Consider the following 16,527-nt stretch of genomic DNA (forward strand, 5'->3'; position numbering starts at 1 on the left):
CCTCATCCTAGAACTCCAAGGACTAATTCTGAYTGCTGACCTCTCATCTGGTATTCTCGAACTCTCCTGTCATGYTCTCAAATGTGGTTTTGTACTTCTYACCCACACTCCTAATTTAGAAGCACCTTGTCTTCTAAACATGGTTCCAGGTTCTTCAGTATAATCATCTACATCCTGTCAAGGTCCACTAAAACCAGAATTTTAACATAATCTAAGGGTTTTTTTAGGCCATGAAGACCCTGAAATCTTAAAAAAAATAAGGTATTATCACAGACTAAAGAATCAGTTCATTACATTCCTTCTGCCAAGCAGGACAATCAACAGCAGCTGCAGTCATTTTCTCTTCCTGAGTCTACAGGAAATGAACTGTGAAAAGCTGATCAAAAGGTTAACTTTTCTTCTTCCTTGCAACTGAAAGGACATATATTTTAACACTCCACTAAAAAAAACTGATGGAAAAGTCGCAAAATCTACAAGAAAATCCCAGTCTAAATAGTTCCTTCTTGGGAAACGGAAGAATGACTAAAGACAGCATAAATGTTCTGAGAGGACCCAAGTTCTCCCCACACACCTCCAAATGCTGACCCTAAAGAAGACCTGGTGAACTCAGTTTTAAGCATATATATTTTATGCAGAAGCAGGTCTTGCATTTTGTATGGCTTTTTGCCACCACCTTCCACAGATTGAAAATCTTTCATAAGAAATGATGCAGAAGCAGCTCCCAGCACAAGAAAACATTAACGGGAGAGAACAAATTAACCATCAGCTCAASAAAGCAGCAGCTCTGAATGGACTGCTGGATGTWTGYAGGKGAATGGAACAATGAGACAGAAAGCRAAACCATGCATCACCAGGAAGWAACCATYRATTGTGCCTGGTAGYTCTTGAAACAGGAGCATTTTCTGGAGTTTTCATTTTAGAGGCAAAGAAGAAAAAACCAAAATACAACACACACAAAGTAGTACAACCCCAAACACTTTGTTTTGGAAAAGAAAGGAGAAAAGCACTTCTTTCTATTYCACTCTTTTCTCTAGCAAGACATTTTTTTGCTTTATCCCCTAAACTTTTTCTGCACCTCACTCACCTTTGTTCCAGGAGGCAAGCCTTCTAACTGCTTGGGTTTCCTAAATGTTCGGTGATGYTGAGTCTTGTGATCCATTTTTTCTTTGCATGTTAAAAATTGCAGTCTGCATTTAGTGCAACGGTATATTCCCTTTTTCTTTTAAAGATAAAATAAAATCTATGGTAAGCATGGATGGCATGACAAACAAAACTCTAGCCCTAGATTGTCTCAAGCAATGCTCATCCAGTTTCTTAAGTATCAATACAACAAACTCCTAACACTGCACAAAGATAAGACACTGAGTAAGCATTAGAAMGCATATTTAAATATTTGAAAATGCATGGCAGTACAATTACTAAGAAGAGGAGGAATCAGATTACCAGTTACAAGACACGGCACTTTATTATCTTTTTCTTTATTCAACTAGTGGCAGGTTTGCTAGTAACCTCAAGAAAAGCAGAATTGTATCACTACAATTTGATGAAGTAAGCAAATAGCAGGAGTCTTTCAAGGATATTCAGAGATTATTTTAAATAGGGAGCTGCCAACACACAAAAATAAGGCAAAGTCTAACAATTCCCTGAAAGACTTTTCTTATTCTGCATTCTTTTTAACTATTTTTATTGAGTAACAATCATATGAATCAGATGTGTTTCTTTTTTCAGCAGATTTCTTACAAGTGTTTAGAATTTCTCTGGCATTAATGATTGAAAGTATTTGCTTACCTGATGCCTCATGTAATGATGCATATATGGTGCTCCAATTTTAATTACTTTGAGGCAAAATGGGCATAGTAAATGTTTTGTGTTTTCATGAACTGTTCTAAAATGTGTTTCTACATCTGAAAAAGCTGAGGATCTGTAGTTGCACACCTAAAATAGAAAGTTTGACTTTTTTATTACAAGTTTATTGATAGTGAAGACAGGGTAGTGGGGTAATCTAAATACAAAAKTCACTCTGAGATACCTGGCAAACATATGGCATTTCACCTGGCTTATGATTGTCCTTCATATGTTGCAAAAGAACTTGCTCTGTGTCAAATGATAATTCACAGATTTTACAAATCGCTAGAAAAAGTGAGAAACAAGAAAAAAGTAAAAATTTGATAGGGGTCATACACAGATAAATTATAATACATATGCATTTGTCAACTGCATATATCACTAAAGGCAAAGCAATCTAATGATTATTCTGCTATTTAGAAGAAATGCGTTGTACATTTCAGAAAGCCAGGAAGSTGAGGGCCTTATCCATGAGATCTTAAAGTAAAGCTTTCAATTAAATAAAAAACAAACAAACAAMACCCCCAAGGTCAAAACCAAAAACACTTTTAAAATACTTTTTTGCATATATTGCTCTTTAAAAAAAAAGAGTGCTGTTTCTTTATTAAATATAAAGATTAATCATTATTCAAAATAAAGATTATTGTTCTTTAAGTACAATASCTTTATTCTAAAATTACAAACCAGGAAATAAAAGTTGGAAAATTTCTAAAAATTTTGGCTTAGAACAGAATTGAGTGTGATATGATGGAACTCACTGGACGACTCGTAAAGCGTGTGCGTGCTCTCAATGTGGCACTGCAGCTGGAACGGGGTGGGGAACTGGCGGTAACAGTGCTGGCAGGTGGTGTGGCTTTCCCAACTTTCATTGCTTTGCTTCTCAAGCTCCAAGTGATGTTTCATGTGGTTCATAAACCTTTCAATTATAGTAAACAGATGCAAAACCCTACATCTTAGCATTTTATACATTATACATGATATATCACATGCAAGATGTACAGGATACTTTAAAAACTTTACTTTTACTTACTTACTCAGTAAGGACTTCTCAATTAGAAAAAAAAAACCTTAAGTAAAAGGTGTTTGTTAAAAACAGGCAACAAATTCTACAAAGCTGACTAGAAATCTTGACTTTAAGGAACACACAGAATATCTAAAACATGTTCTAAGACTATCATTACATTTCTAATGTTTGCTTAAAAAAAATCTTGCTTTGAAATAAAGGGAAATGAGCAAAGACAAAAAGAACACATCAGCTAGCTATTCACACTTCATTCACCATRAGAAATCTCAAAGCCACCTTCTGAACCGTGTAACTTTAGCTCTGCTGAAAACTTTAACGTAGTAAGAACATATCTGCAATTTGGACATGACAGCTTTATGTGAAACCATGTCCATTCAAAACTGTCAGGGTTCCAGGAGCATTCTTTGTCTAAAGCATTTAGCCCTGACATTGAATTATGGAGAGTTATCAAAGAATGCCACTGTGCAGCCAACATCAAAGGGTGGGAGAAACTGGTATGTTAATACTTTAAATTACCAGCTTTTCCTCATTAATCTGTCCATGTCTGTAGAAGGAACCCATTCTGGCTGAGAAGCCCAGGCACCCATGACAACGTCAGCAGGTCACTGTTACTAGTGGAGCAGCACAAGGGCAGGCTAGCTGCAAACCACTGCTGCTCAACTCCCAAAATTCCTGTTTCGAATGCACTTCATTTCAATACAGTCACAGGAATTATTAAATGTAAGTCACACYCACAAAAGGAATGCAGACCTTGGAACTGGAAAAGACAAATGAGCAAGGAGAATAGTCTCTTGAGCTCAAGCTTCTAATATCGTGCAGTTGCTCAAAAAAAAGAAACTAGAAAACCAGAAAAAGCCAACTGAGTCTATCGAGGTTCCTCAGCAGAAAGAAGGGACGCTATTACTCCCCACCGGGGAGCCAACAGCGCCCCTSCCTGACTGGGACCGTAACTGCACCAAAGGGGAGGGGTGTGCCTCTGTAAGGCTGTCACTGGGTTTGGGACCGGGTTGGTTGTTGCTATCGTTGTTGTTATTGTTTCACCTTGTTATACATTGTTTTTCCCTTTCACCCATATTCTTGCCTGAAAGCCCGTGATTTTTAAAGCTGTAATAGTTCGGAGGGAAGGGGGGGGTCATATCCACCACTCCAAGGGGGGTCCCTGCCTTCACTGGTAAACACCTGTCTTTCAAACCAAGACAAACACTTACTTCAAAAAGTAAGTAGGATGAAGTAGGATGGTATTATGCATTTATTTTGTCCACTGTAATGAAGGTGCAGAATACACCGTAGAAGAACTCTTCAGTTACAGAACTATGGAATAAAGCTATGAAGTTCCAACCAAAATTAATGTAGCTAAAGTCAGCCCTATAGAATTTTTTTTTAAAAAAGGGATTGTACATCTTTAATGACTTGCTGTGGAACGCATAGGCACCATAGCACCAATTGCTTGCAATATAATGCTGAGTAGAAAATAGTGCCCACTTAATGATTAATAGCACATGTCAYTGTTTTAATTACAGAAAACTTGTTTTTTTCAATAATATGTGTCTAATGTTAGCATCAACCTGTTCATTTTAACTTGCAGACTGTGCCCTTTGAAACAATAGTCCATTTTTCAATTCTACATTCTGCTATTTCAGCTTCCCTTGAAGAGCCCATGTAAAAAAGTTCAGTGACCTTAACTTCCAAAGGAACGATGACACAAACTTGTCTACCTACTAAAACAGCTTACTGAGGTTTTATCAGCATTTGGAAGTAAAATTATCCCCACAAAATAACAGATGTTACATAAGTGAACTACAGACTATTAGTCATTGTGCATCCCTAAAGGGAATTAACACTTGCATCTACCAATATTGCCATCAATCCAGATGGCAAATTCTAAAATACTTTGTGTTGCCCTTTCTAACCTCAAAGTCCTACAAAGTGCTCTTATCAAAAGTCTATATATGTTAGACACCACTAAAATTCATACTCRAATCTGTAAAAGGTTTCAAGTTTTGGCCATACACGCAAAGTAAAAACTAATTCAACTTTTGTTTGATCACCCAATATTATCAGTTTTCAGTACCAAAGGAACTATACTCCAGAAAAAACAGAATTTTAACATAAGACCATGGCTGCAAGTGATTAACAAATAATTAAGGAAGTAAGTTCAAATACCTTATGTTATTTTTAAGAACTTTGAGACAACTGATGCATTTAAATGTCGTGTGAGTCTTCTGCTCCTGTTGTACCTGCTGGACATCACCTTCATCCTTCCCGTAATAAAAGTCGTTAACTAACATAATCAGTTTTCCTTTCTCAGATTCAATGGTCTTACTKGTCGTGCTTAAACACTCTGTTTTGATCATTCCTGGGAAAAAGTTATTTACCATATCTGGACAACAATACTGGATGCAAACAGGGAGAAGAGATGAGACAAAAACAAAGGTATCAGTCTCTCTTACCAAACTGCATTAATGAGAACAGCATTTTAAAAACTGAAGGCACTAACTACAGTTAGATGCAAAGCTTAATTCTCTGACACACTGACCTTAGTCATACTCAATTTTGAGCAATGACTGATCTTTAGGAAGTGTTCAAGCAATAAAACACTATATATTATAAAATTTAAGAAGATTCTCACAGGTTGATGAAAGATAAATCTGATCAAGAAAACAATACTAGTGCTGCCTTACTCTTGCAAAAAATTCCTACTTCATTTACATTTAATAACAAGAAAGAGAAAAGCAGTTTTTATGCAAGTATTTTGCAGACAAGCTTAAGTTTATTGAGATATTAATGGAAAGTTTGATCCTTTATTTATTAAGGGAGAACATATGTTGAAACCTTCAAAATTTCTTTCCAGCATTACTAAAAAATTCAGTATTGAGTCACGYAATAGACATTGTTTGAGCTTCTTTATGTCAAAGTTTACATAATGAATGCTTAGCCCAACAGCCATATTATGAAGTACTTCATAAAGAACATGCTATGAAGTTTCCAATGGTGAACAAAATTAGAATATTTCAGAGGACAAATTTTTCTCCTGCTGAATAATGGTTCTTATCACACGGAAGTACTTTCTATAAGCCTACTAGTAAGGACTAACTTTCCTGCTGTGGAATTGTAATGCCCTATCCTAAGTAAACACACTTCTTCAATGGTTCCTTCATTCCAGTTGATGTACTCAGTGCAAAAGCTATTCTGTACAAATAATGATTAGAAAAAGATAAAAACATTGGCTTTTTCTGCACTGTTAYCCACTCTAATTATGTTTCAGAGCAGCTACTGTTTAGGGTATCATAACCCTGTAAATCAGAACCATCTGTGAGAACAGTAACTCAGACCCTCACAAATTTCTGTTACACTGTAGTTGATGCTCCTTTTTGTTTTGGATATTCACATTGTATATAGACTGCAAAGCCATTTCTCTGTTCCTGAAATGGAATCCATATGCCTGAAAATTGTGAGGCTCTTTGCCAAATGGTACATCTTCTCCAGGAAACAATGTTTACAGAAACAGTAATAAGTAGTTTCATAATCATATGAAGTGATACTCAATTTCTGAAAGTTTTGTTTATCACGGTGTTWAAGTATGAACTACAAATGAAGTTCTTCTCCCCAGCATAACAACTTTTTCATCTACTAGSTATCAAGTATTTTTATCTTGATATACCAAGTTACACTTCAAGATAAAAAGCTAAATTTACACAGTCATCTTTGAGTCATCTGTGATCTTATATAGATGTGGGTCACCTGGCTGCCTCTTATCATAAACACTTACCTTCATCACATTGGAAAAATGAGGCAAAAAGCTCCCCTACTCCTGTCTTGCTCTCTGTGACTGCAAGACTTGGAGCATTTGGCTTTGGCTGATAGCAGACAGAAGCCAAACTAGCTTCATATCAAAACATGGCACCCTTGCATAACCAAAGAGAAGCCCATAGAATTTTGTTCCAATGCTTACCAGCCCCAAAATATTTTACCTTCATATGATTTTTTAGAGGATCCATAAGATTGAAATGTATATTACACTTTGGACAAGCTCGTGGAAAAGGTCCTCCATTTTTAATGGTGCTGGATGCAGCATTTGTTCCTGTAAGATTTAAAACATATAAGACTCAGAATTCACAAGCAAAATACTCTATTTAGTAGTAGTAGCAGTAGCATTCTAACAAAACATGCTGTTTCAAATGGAAACTATTACCATCAGTGAAGCTGTAGCAAYGATAAGCAAGGCTTTACAAGCATCTTTTAACTACTCTTCCTTTTTCCCAGACTTGGTGTTTGTTCTGTCTGATATAAACTGATAAGAGGTTTTAAAAAATCTTATCAACAAACATGGAAAAAACACGTGAGGACATGAAGGCAGCATGATAGGGACAAAGTATTCCTTCTGTGCRCCAGCCCACCGCATCCTGGATAGGATGGATTTTTGATGTTTTTGTTTTACAAATTTTAATTTTCAAATGAACACATAAAGCCTGTTTTCTAGCATGACCTGATCACCACCACAATAGGGTTCTGATAWCTGGTTTTAGAAAGGAATTTTGCCCTTTGGTTCTTACTGATGAGGCTACTTTCTCTGGAGAGTTGTTGGTATCTAGGCCTATTCAAAAWCATTTCTGTTAAGCAAAGGTGTCGTCAGAGAATCTAGAAAATAAATCCTCTAAATTAATAATTACTCCCAGTAATTAAAGGAAATAACACTTCACTTATCAACATAAATGATTAATACCTTTTGAGCTAAAGAGAGGTATTAAAGCTTTGCATTAGTTTAAACTTTAATGAATAAATCCAAGCTTTAGTTTTCTCCAAACTGTCAAAAAACATAGAGCAAGAGCTACTTTTCCAGATGAAATTCTCTTGCATTCTCAAGTCAGTCACAGATCTGGAGCACTCCATACTAAGCAAGCAGTTTRGAAAAGAAACATGGGAAACAACACCTCAGCAGTAGAGTTAACTGTTCCCTGCCAGGGCTATGAAAAGATGTAATAAAAATAAACACTAAACTACAAYGGAAGGCAGTCATTTTCCATAAGATAACAGCTTTCGTAAGAATCATTATTAAGCAGAAAGTCCTTCACATGAGGGGATGGCCATGAAAAAGATGGACCACAAAACAGTGCTGCAAGTCCTTCACTATTACAGCTGTAAAACATTTTGACACATCACAGCTAAGTGCAAACGGAGTTGAAGAAAACCAGTTCTGCAGCAAAATCTCATGTTCTGCAGTGCTTCAGCGCTAGATTTTGTGACAGATTAAAAATTGCTATGCCAGCATGGCACAGCTTGGAGACAAACTCAGCAAAGTAAGGTTCTCAGWAAATATGATTCACTTATTTTTTTACTGACTTTAGCAAGATCCTTCAGTTATCTTTTGGTTATTATAGGCTGCAGCACAGTATCTATTTYATCCAAAACAGGGTGGAGGAATTTTTTTTTGCTGCAATATTCATGTTATAGCCACTTCCTTCTGGTTGCTGGAAAGAGCAAATGAGCTCTAAATAAGACACACAAAAAACCCTCAAATCTGAAATYATTCCAAACAAACATTACAGGAGGGAGCGTGTCTTGGACATGTTCTCAAAGAATAAATCCTTGCCTATTGCAATCACTAGAAAGCACCTTTTGGCTCAAGAGAAAAATGCACCTAACTGTTAATACTCTGAAACAGCTACACTATGTTCCTTTTTGCACGGAGGGAAAGATGTTGCCAAGAACATTCTCTCTTTGAATTAGATCTTCTCTCCCTCTCACTACTATTTCAAACTGTATCAGAAATACTGCTGCTGCAAAAAAGGGGGAAACTCTAAAACACACTTGGCAATATTTAGTCAAAAGTACATAATCACAAAATAGTTTAGGTTGGACCTTTGGAGGTGGTTTTGTGCAACTTCCCACTCAAAGCAAGTCCAATTTTATGCTCAGAGCCATGTCCAGTCAATTTCTGAATATATCAAAGGATGGAAATTCTACAACCTAAGTACTTACTATCTTGCCCGGCATTGTTAAAATGATTTTTTTTTCCTTCATCTGATCAAATTAGTTCATAAAGTCAGCCATCATAGAATGAAATCAAGAATTCTTTCAATCTAGATTTTCTGGCTGATTGTGCTTTCAAGTTTCAACCCCCACCTGTTTCTTTGACATAGAAAATCTGAACTAAGGGAATGAGGTCGGGGCATTTATTTTTATCAACCCACTTCAAATGACTAATTACTGCTTTACAGAATTCAAACTTACCTACTAAACAATAAAGATCTAAAGATTGAATAGGTAATAACCGCAGGTAAATTAATGTGTAAAGGTATATAAATCCTTGCATAGAATAGCTATTTTTATTTTATGGCATAAGAACAGTTACTTATTTACACTGCCTTAAGAGCAATAAAAAYGCTGACCAAGTGAAACACTGCAAATGTGTTAGCTTTGTTTATGACACAGAGGCCTAGACTGCCAGCTACACTATTCAATCTTCCCACCTTTGGAAGATATATTTTGTGATGGTGTTACTGTGAGACATTTACCTGTAGGTGAAACAGCTGAGTTGCCTCTAGCACTGAGCTCACTAGGCTCATTTTGGACTTACACTGTTGCCTTCAAAAGAAGCATRTTTAGATACAAAACCACTCTCCTTTATACCTACACCACTTTAAGATAACGGACCTCATTTTTTCCCCATAGTAATTAGAACACATCAGTGATGCCTGCACTTTACAGTCCACACAAAGCAGTTAASATTTTCCTAAACTAATATGCCATACCGAAGTTAAGAAAACAATATCCAACTCAGACTGAAGGTCAAGGCCAGTGAAGCAGGAAAGGGTAAATGCAAAGAGATACAAACCCATCTCTAAAACCCAGTAAATCATATTATGCCCACCTGAATTTATTTGACCTACTTTTCACATCTTGACCCACTCTAATATGAGAACAAGGTGAATTCACAGTAACAAAGTTAAGCCACACAGCTGGCTTCTGCAATGTCCACTATTTGGAACAAGCTCTGCCCTTCTGATAAAAACACCTCTCCTTCTTTTATGGCTCTGTGTTAATGGTGTTTTAGTTTGTTATTTAACCCTGTAAACTTCAGTCTGCATGCAAAATTAAAAGAGCAACTTTTAATTAATTTTAATGTTGTAACTTTTAAAGAGCAAGCACAGCACGTCTATCTGCTCTCTTCTGAAAGGGTGTTACGTGTCTTTATTGTTTGCAGTATTTCTTCTGAAGGAAATCACTAAAAAATAAACAAAAAAAGACCCCAAAACCACCACCAAAAAACCCCCCAAAAATCCCCCAACAACTTTGAAACTGGGAGGTTCAGTGGCTGACTAACATGCCCATATACACTTAGCTCCAGCTTGTCAGAAACCCATGTCACTGTCACTGTAAGATTAGCCTTGACAATGTAAACTCAATGCAGAGATCTGTCCTCAAGCAGACTTGAAACACAGAGCTACAAACCAAGAAGTCTGAAGTGCCAGCACACATCTTGTAAACCTCTCACCATCACAGACTACAAATACTCTTAAGACTATAATAAACTACGTCAAAGGCTTCAAGTTCTGGACACAATGATCAAAGGTACCGGCATTCTGGTATATCTCCCACCCAACGATTTCTCAGGGTGTAACAAGAAGCTCAACAAGTAGAGATACCTTCTGAAACAAAATTACTCAAACTTCTGACAAGAAACTGTGTATTATATCCATGACAGAAAGAAGGAGCAAAGTATAATGGTGGCAGTATCACCTTGCCAATAGGTTTCTAAACACACACCACCATTGCTCTCTGCATCTGTGATGGTTGGGCGTAACTTTATAAATGATGGAAAAAGACATCAGAAATAGTAACCTGGAATAAAAGTACCAAATGTACTGTGGTAAGAGAATAGGCACATGAAAGCCAAATTGCTCTGGACCTCTAGTGCAGTGTCCCATGTCAACATCTACTGTTAATTTGGAGCTATGAACTAATGGATGCAGTCCATGTGCAGTCAACTCCACACAACAGATCTTTCAGTTACAGCGATTTCTTGTTCCTCCAGGTGGGTGAAGTTTGTAGGAGAACATTCTCACAAGATTCTCAGAAAGAAAGCTACATTTTACATACATCTCCACTGCCATCCTGGAGGTAAAAGTTACCAATGCTCTTTACCCAAACACCACCACCTATGTAGAGCCTAACAAGATGCTTGGTTAGTGTCCATTAGTAACCCGTCACTTCCCTGCTCAGACCTCAGAAATAAATATTTATGTTATACTGAGCTAAAAAACTTCTTTAATGATCCATGTGCATAAATTACATTGTCCTGCAGAATATCAAAGGCCAATTCCCAAAAGGATTATACTTTTAAATACCATATTCCGTAATGTCTTGTGCCCACAGTGCTGCATATGACTTAGAGAAGCATAGCACCAACACAGCCAAGGAGGCTCTGGCATACATGAATATACTCTCATTACCTGGCCTCATCAAGCAAGCCAAACCACAAAACACAGACACTTTCTTCTTGCAAAGTAAAATCTATCTCAAATTTGCCTTCTGTGTCATAAAAATATTCATATTTCAAACCATAATAATAAAATGTTTATTTTAACTAATCCTATTGCCATCTTAACAGAAGTAAATAGACTAAGTATGGCACATTGCAAATGCTTTGAATTGCAATTCTTAATGAATTTAAGCATTTAATTTTTTCTCAGTGAGAGACTAATTCAAGTAATGTTTAAGTAAGCAATCAAGTCTCCAAAGTTAAAAAATACAAGCTCACAAAAAATTAAAACTTTAATACCTGTTCTTTGGAGAACAAGGGCTGGAATACTGAACCATTTTCAAAAAACAAACCATTTTTTTACTTGACAAAAAGCTAGTTAACCCAAAACAAGAATGACACCAACAGAATAGTTGCACACATGCAAGAAAATACACTACTAAACCTTCATTGATACATATCTGGAGTGAATACATAAACTGAAAATGCAAAATCATCACATGAAGCTGAGCAAACCAGTTATCCCCCTGTGCTATGTAACTTTCTTAGCATGACCAGTCAGGCCATTCACCATATAACCTGTTACCTCAGGGAAGAATTGGAAGGGATTGTCACCCATAATTTATGGACAGAATAATGGGATACTGGTCAGTAATTACAAGAGCACAATCCTTCAAAAAGGAGGAAGGAAGTCCCAAGTACACCCTTCTTAAGACTGAATACACTGCATGCATCCAATCTACTTCATCTGCTGTGACACAGACACACACACAAAAAGGCACTTTTTGGCTCCTTTTTAAGTAGGCTAAATATTTACTCCTGAAACAGAGTTTAGCCAGTTGAAAATAAAATTTCTTGTCAAATTACATACTTTCTTTCCTTTCCTTTTCAGAATGATCCTTTTGATCCCATCTACTCCAACTCCTCCATACAGCAATCAGAAAACCAAGATCATTGTAACAGGGAATCCATCCAGCAGAATCAGTTCTCCAGGTACTGCTCACAGTCCTTCTCTTGCTAAGTCCTTCCTATTCCCACTGGCCAAAGAGTGATGAATATATTGAAAATAAACCTTTACCTGCCCATAAAGATACAGTGATCTGACAATGCTTTTTCTCACCACAATGAGCATTATAAGAAGACACCAGTTTGTTTTATAGCCAGTCCAATGCACTGAAAAGCAAAGTCTGACAACACAAGATTCCAAAATTTATTTCATTAAACATTATACAGTGTTATGTATGGGAGGAATAAAAGAAGAAGCTTACTATATTCTATAAATCCTATTTAAAGTTATAATCCAAAAATCTGCACTACAGTTAAATGACATTAGGTTATTTCTTTCTCTTATCAACTACTACAGTTATACCCACCTGTTACATTCACTGCCGGCCCAGTCTGGTACTGTGGAACTCCCAAGTTCTGTCTCACACCAAACAGTATACCAGATGTATTATCTGGTGCATCTGGTGGAGAATCCATAATATAATCCTAATAAGATATTTTCAAGAGGGAAGAGAAATTTGAGGTTTAATATTTTTTTTTACTTTCAGGCTTCAAAGGGTTTATTTTAAAAACATATGATTGCTTAAAAGTACTCAGAAGTACTCAGCTGAAAATCAAGCTCTTTACAATTTCCCCAAAATAGTTTCTCCTGACATTTTAATAMGGTTGCAGTCTCATCAGTGTTTGTTAATTTTTTATAGCTGTGTATTCATAACAGTAAAAACAATCCTAAGACCTGGGAAAGTCCATTTAATGAAATGCTATTAATCTGCTTGAATTGCTAATTGTAGGTGTTTTTGTTCAAAAAGTCTGATGTTTTAAATGCTACTTGACTGATTTTCACAAAAACCAAACACTTTCTTCCTTCAACCTAAACTCAGGCATTTGTCTGTTACTGTTGCATAACATCTAGCTGCATTTTAAAAGACCAAAAACCAGAACTGAAAAATAGCACAAACTTGCAGCAAGCAGAAGCTTCTCAAAGCAAGATGATATTAAGATCAATTCTAGTAAGTGCTCAAGCTTTAAGGAAAGCAAAAGGTATCAACAGCATCTTGACTGCAAGGGTACTCATTCCTGATATCATTAATGCTTTTTTTAAAATGAAATTTTGTAAGGATTTCTGAAAATAATGTAATCAATCTCTCTTTTCAAAGCCCAGCTAACCTAAAAGTTGGTTCATGTTTCCCAGCACCTTGTTAAATTAAGTTTTGTGCATCTCCAAGTACAGGTATTCTTTTATCCTTCAGTTAAAAAGGTTTGCCCTTTAGTACATACAACCTAAAAAATTAAATAATCCACATTTCTTGTCTCCAAGACTGAGAACTGTTAAAACTAAACAGTTCCACTGATCACTCAACAGGTTTCATTTGGAGGACAAAGAAACATGAAATTTAGGTCTCTTTACAAATGTTCTAAGTTAGAGGGTGAGGTAGGAAAAACATTTTCCAAGATTCATCAATACTGGTCACATTTTAATAGGCTATTCATCCTAGCACAATCTGAAAAATGAAATATTTTCAGGAATTGCAATAAGCAGYTAAGAAAAAACAGAATAGAGTTAGGTTTAATTTTAACACTAAGGTAGAAATGGAAAAATATTGGCAATTTCAACTCTGAAATACTTCAAATGGCTACATTTCATCAAGTTGTACTGTGCAACAAAAAAAATTGACAAAAGCAGTGCTATTTTCCTAGAATRAATAAACAAATGAAAAGAATCATTCAATGCACATACAGAGACTTTGTCATCAGTGTGTCCATGACATAAAGGCCACATACATTTTGCTGGAGAGATCAATCTCAAACTGCTTCCCATTCACAATTGTGCTACTCATTTGAAAACATTCCTGTGGAAGTTACCCTTTTTAACTACCACCACATTAACCAGACTTTATGGAATGAAATCTAAAGGAGCACAAGTACATAAGCAGGTATGATAATCTGGTTGAGGACTCCTAAATACCAGAAAAGATCTGAACAAAAAGGAAGACACTGCTCTCCATCCTGCCTCTTAATGGCACATCTCCTTAAATGAAGACCCTTTGGACCTTAATGATAATAAAGTGACATTCTTCTGGTGAGTGACCTAATCCACTCTAACCAAATAAAGACAGATGTTCAGGAGTAGCTGCAGAAATAGCTACTAAATTTCTGTGCTGTATTTGCTACCACTAGCATCTATGTGAGCTGCAGTCACAACAGAGCAGGTGTTACTGTAGTCCCAATAGTTTCAGGAAGAGGCAGTGAAAGGACAAGCAAAGCAGCTCAGCTTGCAGGCCACACCTCAAGCACAGCTAATGCTCAGGGCACAAACCTGAGTGCAGAGCCCTACACACATCATTTATATTTGAAATGTGACAAATACAACACCTACATAGAGACTCTACATCTCTTACTAATCTGTAATTTCTTTGGGTTTATGCCTTGCTACCATTTTAATTTTCATCAAGACTGCAGTCTGGGTATTTTGATGGCATGGGTACATCTCCCCAGTATATAGTAAATATATCCAGCAAGCAAAAAAAAAACCAAAACATAAAACTACACACACTGAAAAATCCATCCCCTAATTTTCMAAAAGTCCTTTTCTGTTGACAGCTATTATTTTAATTAAATTTGGCTTTGCCATTTTATATACAACCCCTTCAATAATGTCCAATGCTTTAGAAAACCAAACAATGTTTAAAAAAAAATAACAAAACAAGGCAGCTTTACCACATTTATGAAAAAATAAATAAACTAACATGTACAGGTGTTCTCACATGCAGAAAGGCAAAACCCTACATCTTTGTAAGTTAATTTCCTAGGGCTCAATTGAAGGGAAGTAATACACCACTACTCTTAGCTTTCTAAGGGACGAGTGTAAATATTGGGCTCATACTCTGCATCCTAGATTTTCTAACGGTGAAAACTCACATGGTAATTGGTAACCAAAACCACCCTGAAAAATGACAATGCATAGTACTGGACCTCTGCTCTCCCAGAATTGCCTAGGAACAACTGGGACCTCAATCACACGGAGTGAAGCAAGTGCCTGTTAAGTAAGGGAAAAGAATTGGCTGTGATTTGGTGGAGCACTGAATTACAGAACATCTTCACTGCTGAGGACAAACTTTTCTCAAAGAAGAGGATAGTCCTATGCTTTGAAATGCAACAGTAGTTTTGACTAAACTAGAATTGCAGTAAACTGTATGACTGAAGGAAAAATCAACTCTGAATTTCTGAAACTGCACAGCAGTTAGCACATTGCATACAGTACAGTAACAACACAAAAAATAGATTGACTTACTTAGGAAGTCAGCGAATCAAGAGCTTGTGATTGGAAAGGGGTATTTCAATGATAAAACTGGAATACCAAACATTGATAAGAGGCAAATTATAGATCTGTTGAAAAATTGAGGAGGTAGGTGTTTAAACCCAGTAGGCAACCAAAAGCAGCCAGTTTCCACAGAAAAAAAAATTCTTTTGGCATCCTGAGATTAAAAAATAATGCCTGCATTTAGAATGCAAAGGAACTTTGAAGGATGTTCAGTTAAAAAGGGGTGCTGTCAGTGTCTAGTCATACCTCATAGTGATCTTCACAACATGATATTTTTCAAAGGTAAGTTTCAACACCTGGAAGCTGAAAATTCAAATGTCAAACACTTCCCAGAAAAACTTATTTGAAGCCTTTGCCATTTAGGAAGAATCAGAAGAAACAGAACACATGTGAACAAGAATGTCATAGAAAGCCCAAGGCAGAAAATCATCACTATAAAACAGCAGCCCCAAGTGAAATAAACACTAGATGGGGAAGGGAGGAGGAATCCAAAAAACCCTAAGGAGCTCTTGAATGAAGCTAATTCAAACCAAGGACATGAGCCAAAGTACAGGTAGCATACACTGGACACTAAGAACAGCAAATCATATAATGTGGCAGGAGTGACTAAAAATCACAGAACTTTGCCCAAGAAGCTAAGTTCTCACACCTCTCCAAAAGAAACACACATCAAACAAGCTTATTCCTTCATAAAAAGTGTAACATAATCAAGTGGTAAGAACAATAAAAACAAGAAAACAAATTCTAGGCAAAGCTGAAACTGAAAATACAGTTCTGAATCTAGAAAAGTTAAGCTGAAGAGATGAGAGATTCACCATGTCTCAAGCAAGGAAAAAAAAAAAAAAAAAA

At 36.4% G+C, this 16,527-nt stretch overlaps 1 protein-coding gene across 4 annotated transcripts in view; it reads right to left on the minus strand.

The window, feature by feature from the left end:
• The window catches only part of ZNF280D (zinc finger protein 280D), a 44,933-nt gene that overhangs the window by 16,909 nt on the left and 11,497 nt on the right, over positions 1-16,527 (minus strand). For 3 of the 4 annotated variants that reach the window (XM_057372104.1, XM_057372103.1, XM_057372106.1), the window contains 7 exons: positions 12,725-12,842; positions 6,841-6,950; positions 5,033-5,262; positions 2,604-2,761; positions 2,030-2,130; positions 1,789-1,935; positions 1,085-1,219 (listed from right to left, as the gene is read on the minus strand). In XM_057372104.1, the coding sequence (XP_057228087.1) occupies positions 1,085-1,219; positions 1,789-1,935; positions 2,030-2,130; positions 2,604-2,761; positions 5,033-5,262; positions 6,841-6,950; positions 12,725-12,842 (999 nt within the window). The remainder of the gene's footprint in view (positions 1-1,084; positions 1,220-1,788; positions 1,936-2,029; positions 2,131-2,603; positions 2,762-5,032; positions 5,263-6,840; positions 6,951-12,724; positions 12,843-16,527) is intronic. The other variant, XM_057372105.1, reaches the window with a different exon arrangement.

Source organism: Malurus melanocephalus, unplaced genomic scaffold (assembly GCF_030028575.1).
Source record: "Malurus melanocephalus ecotype Western Australia unplaced genomic scaffold, MMel_1.1 scaffold_163, whole genome shotgun sequence".
Lineage (NCBI taxonomy): Eukaryota > Metazoa > Chordata > Aves > Passeriformes > Maluridae > Malurus > Malurus melanocephalus.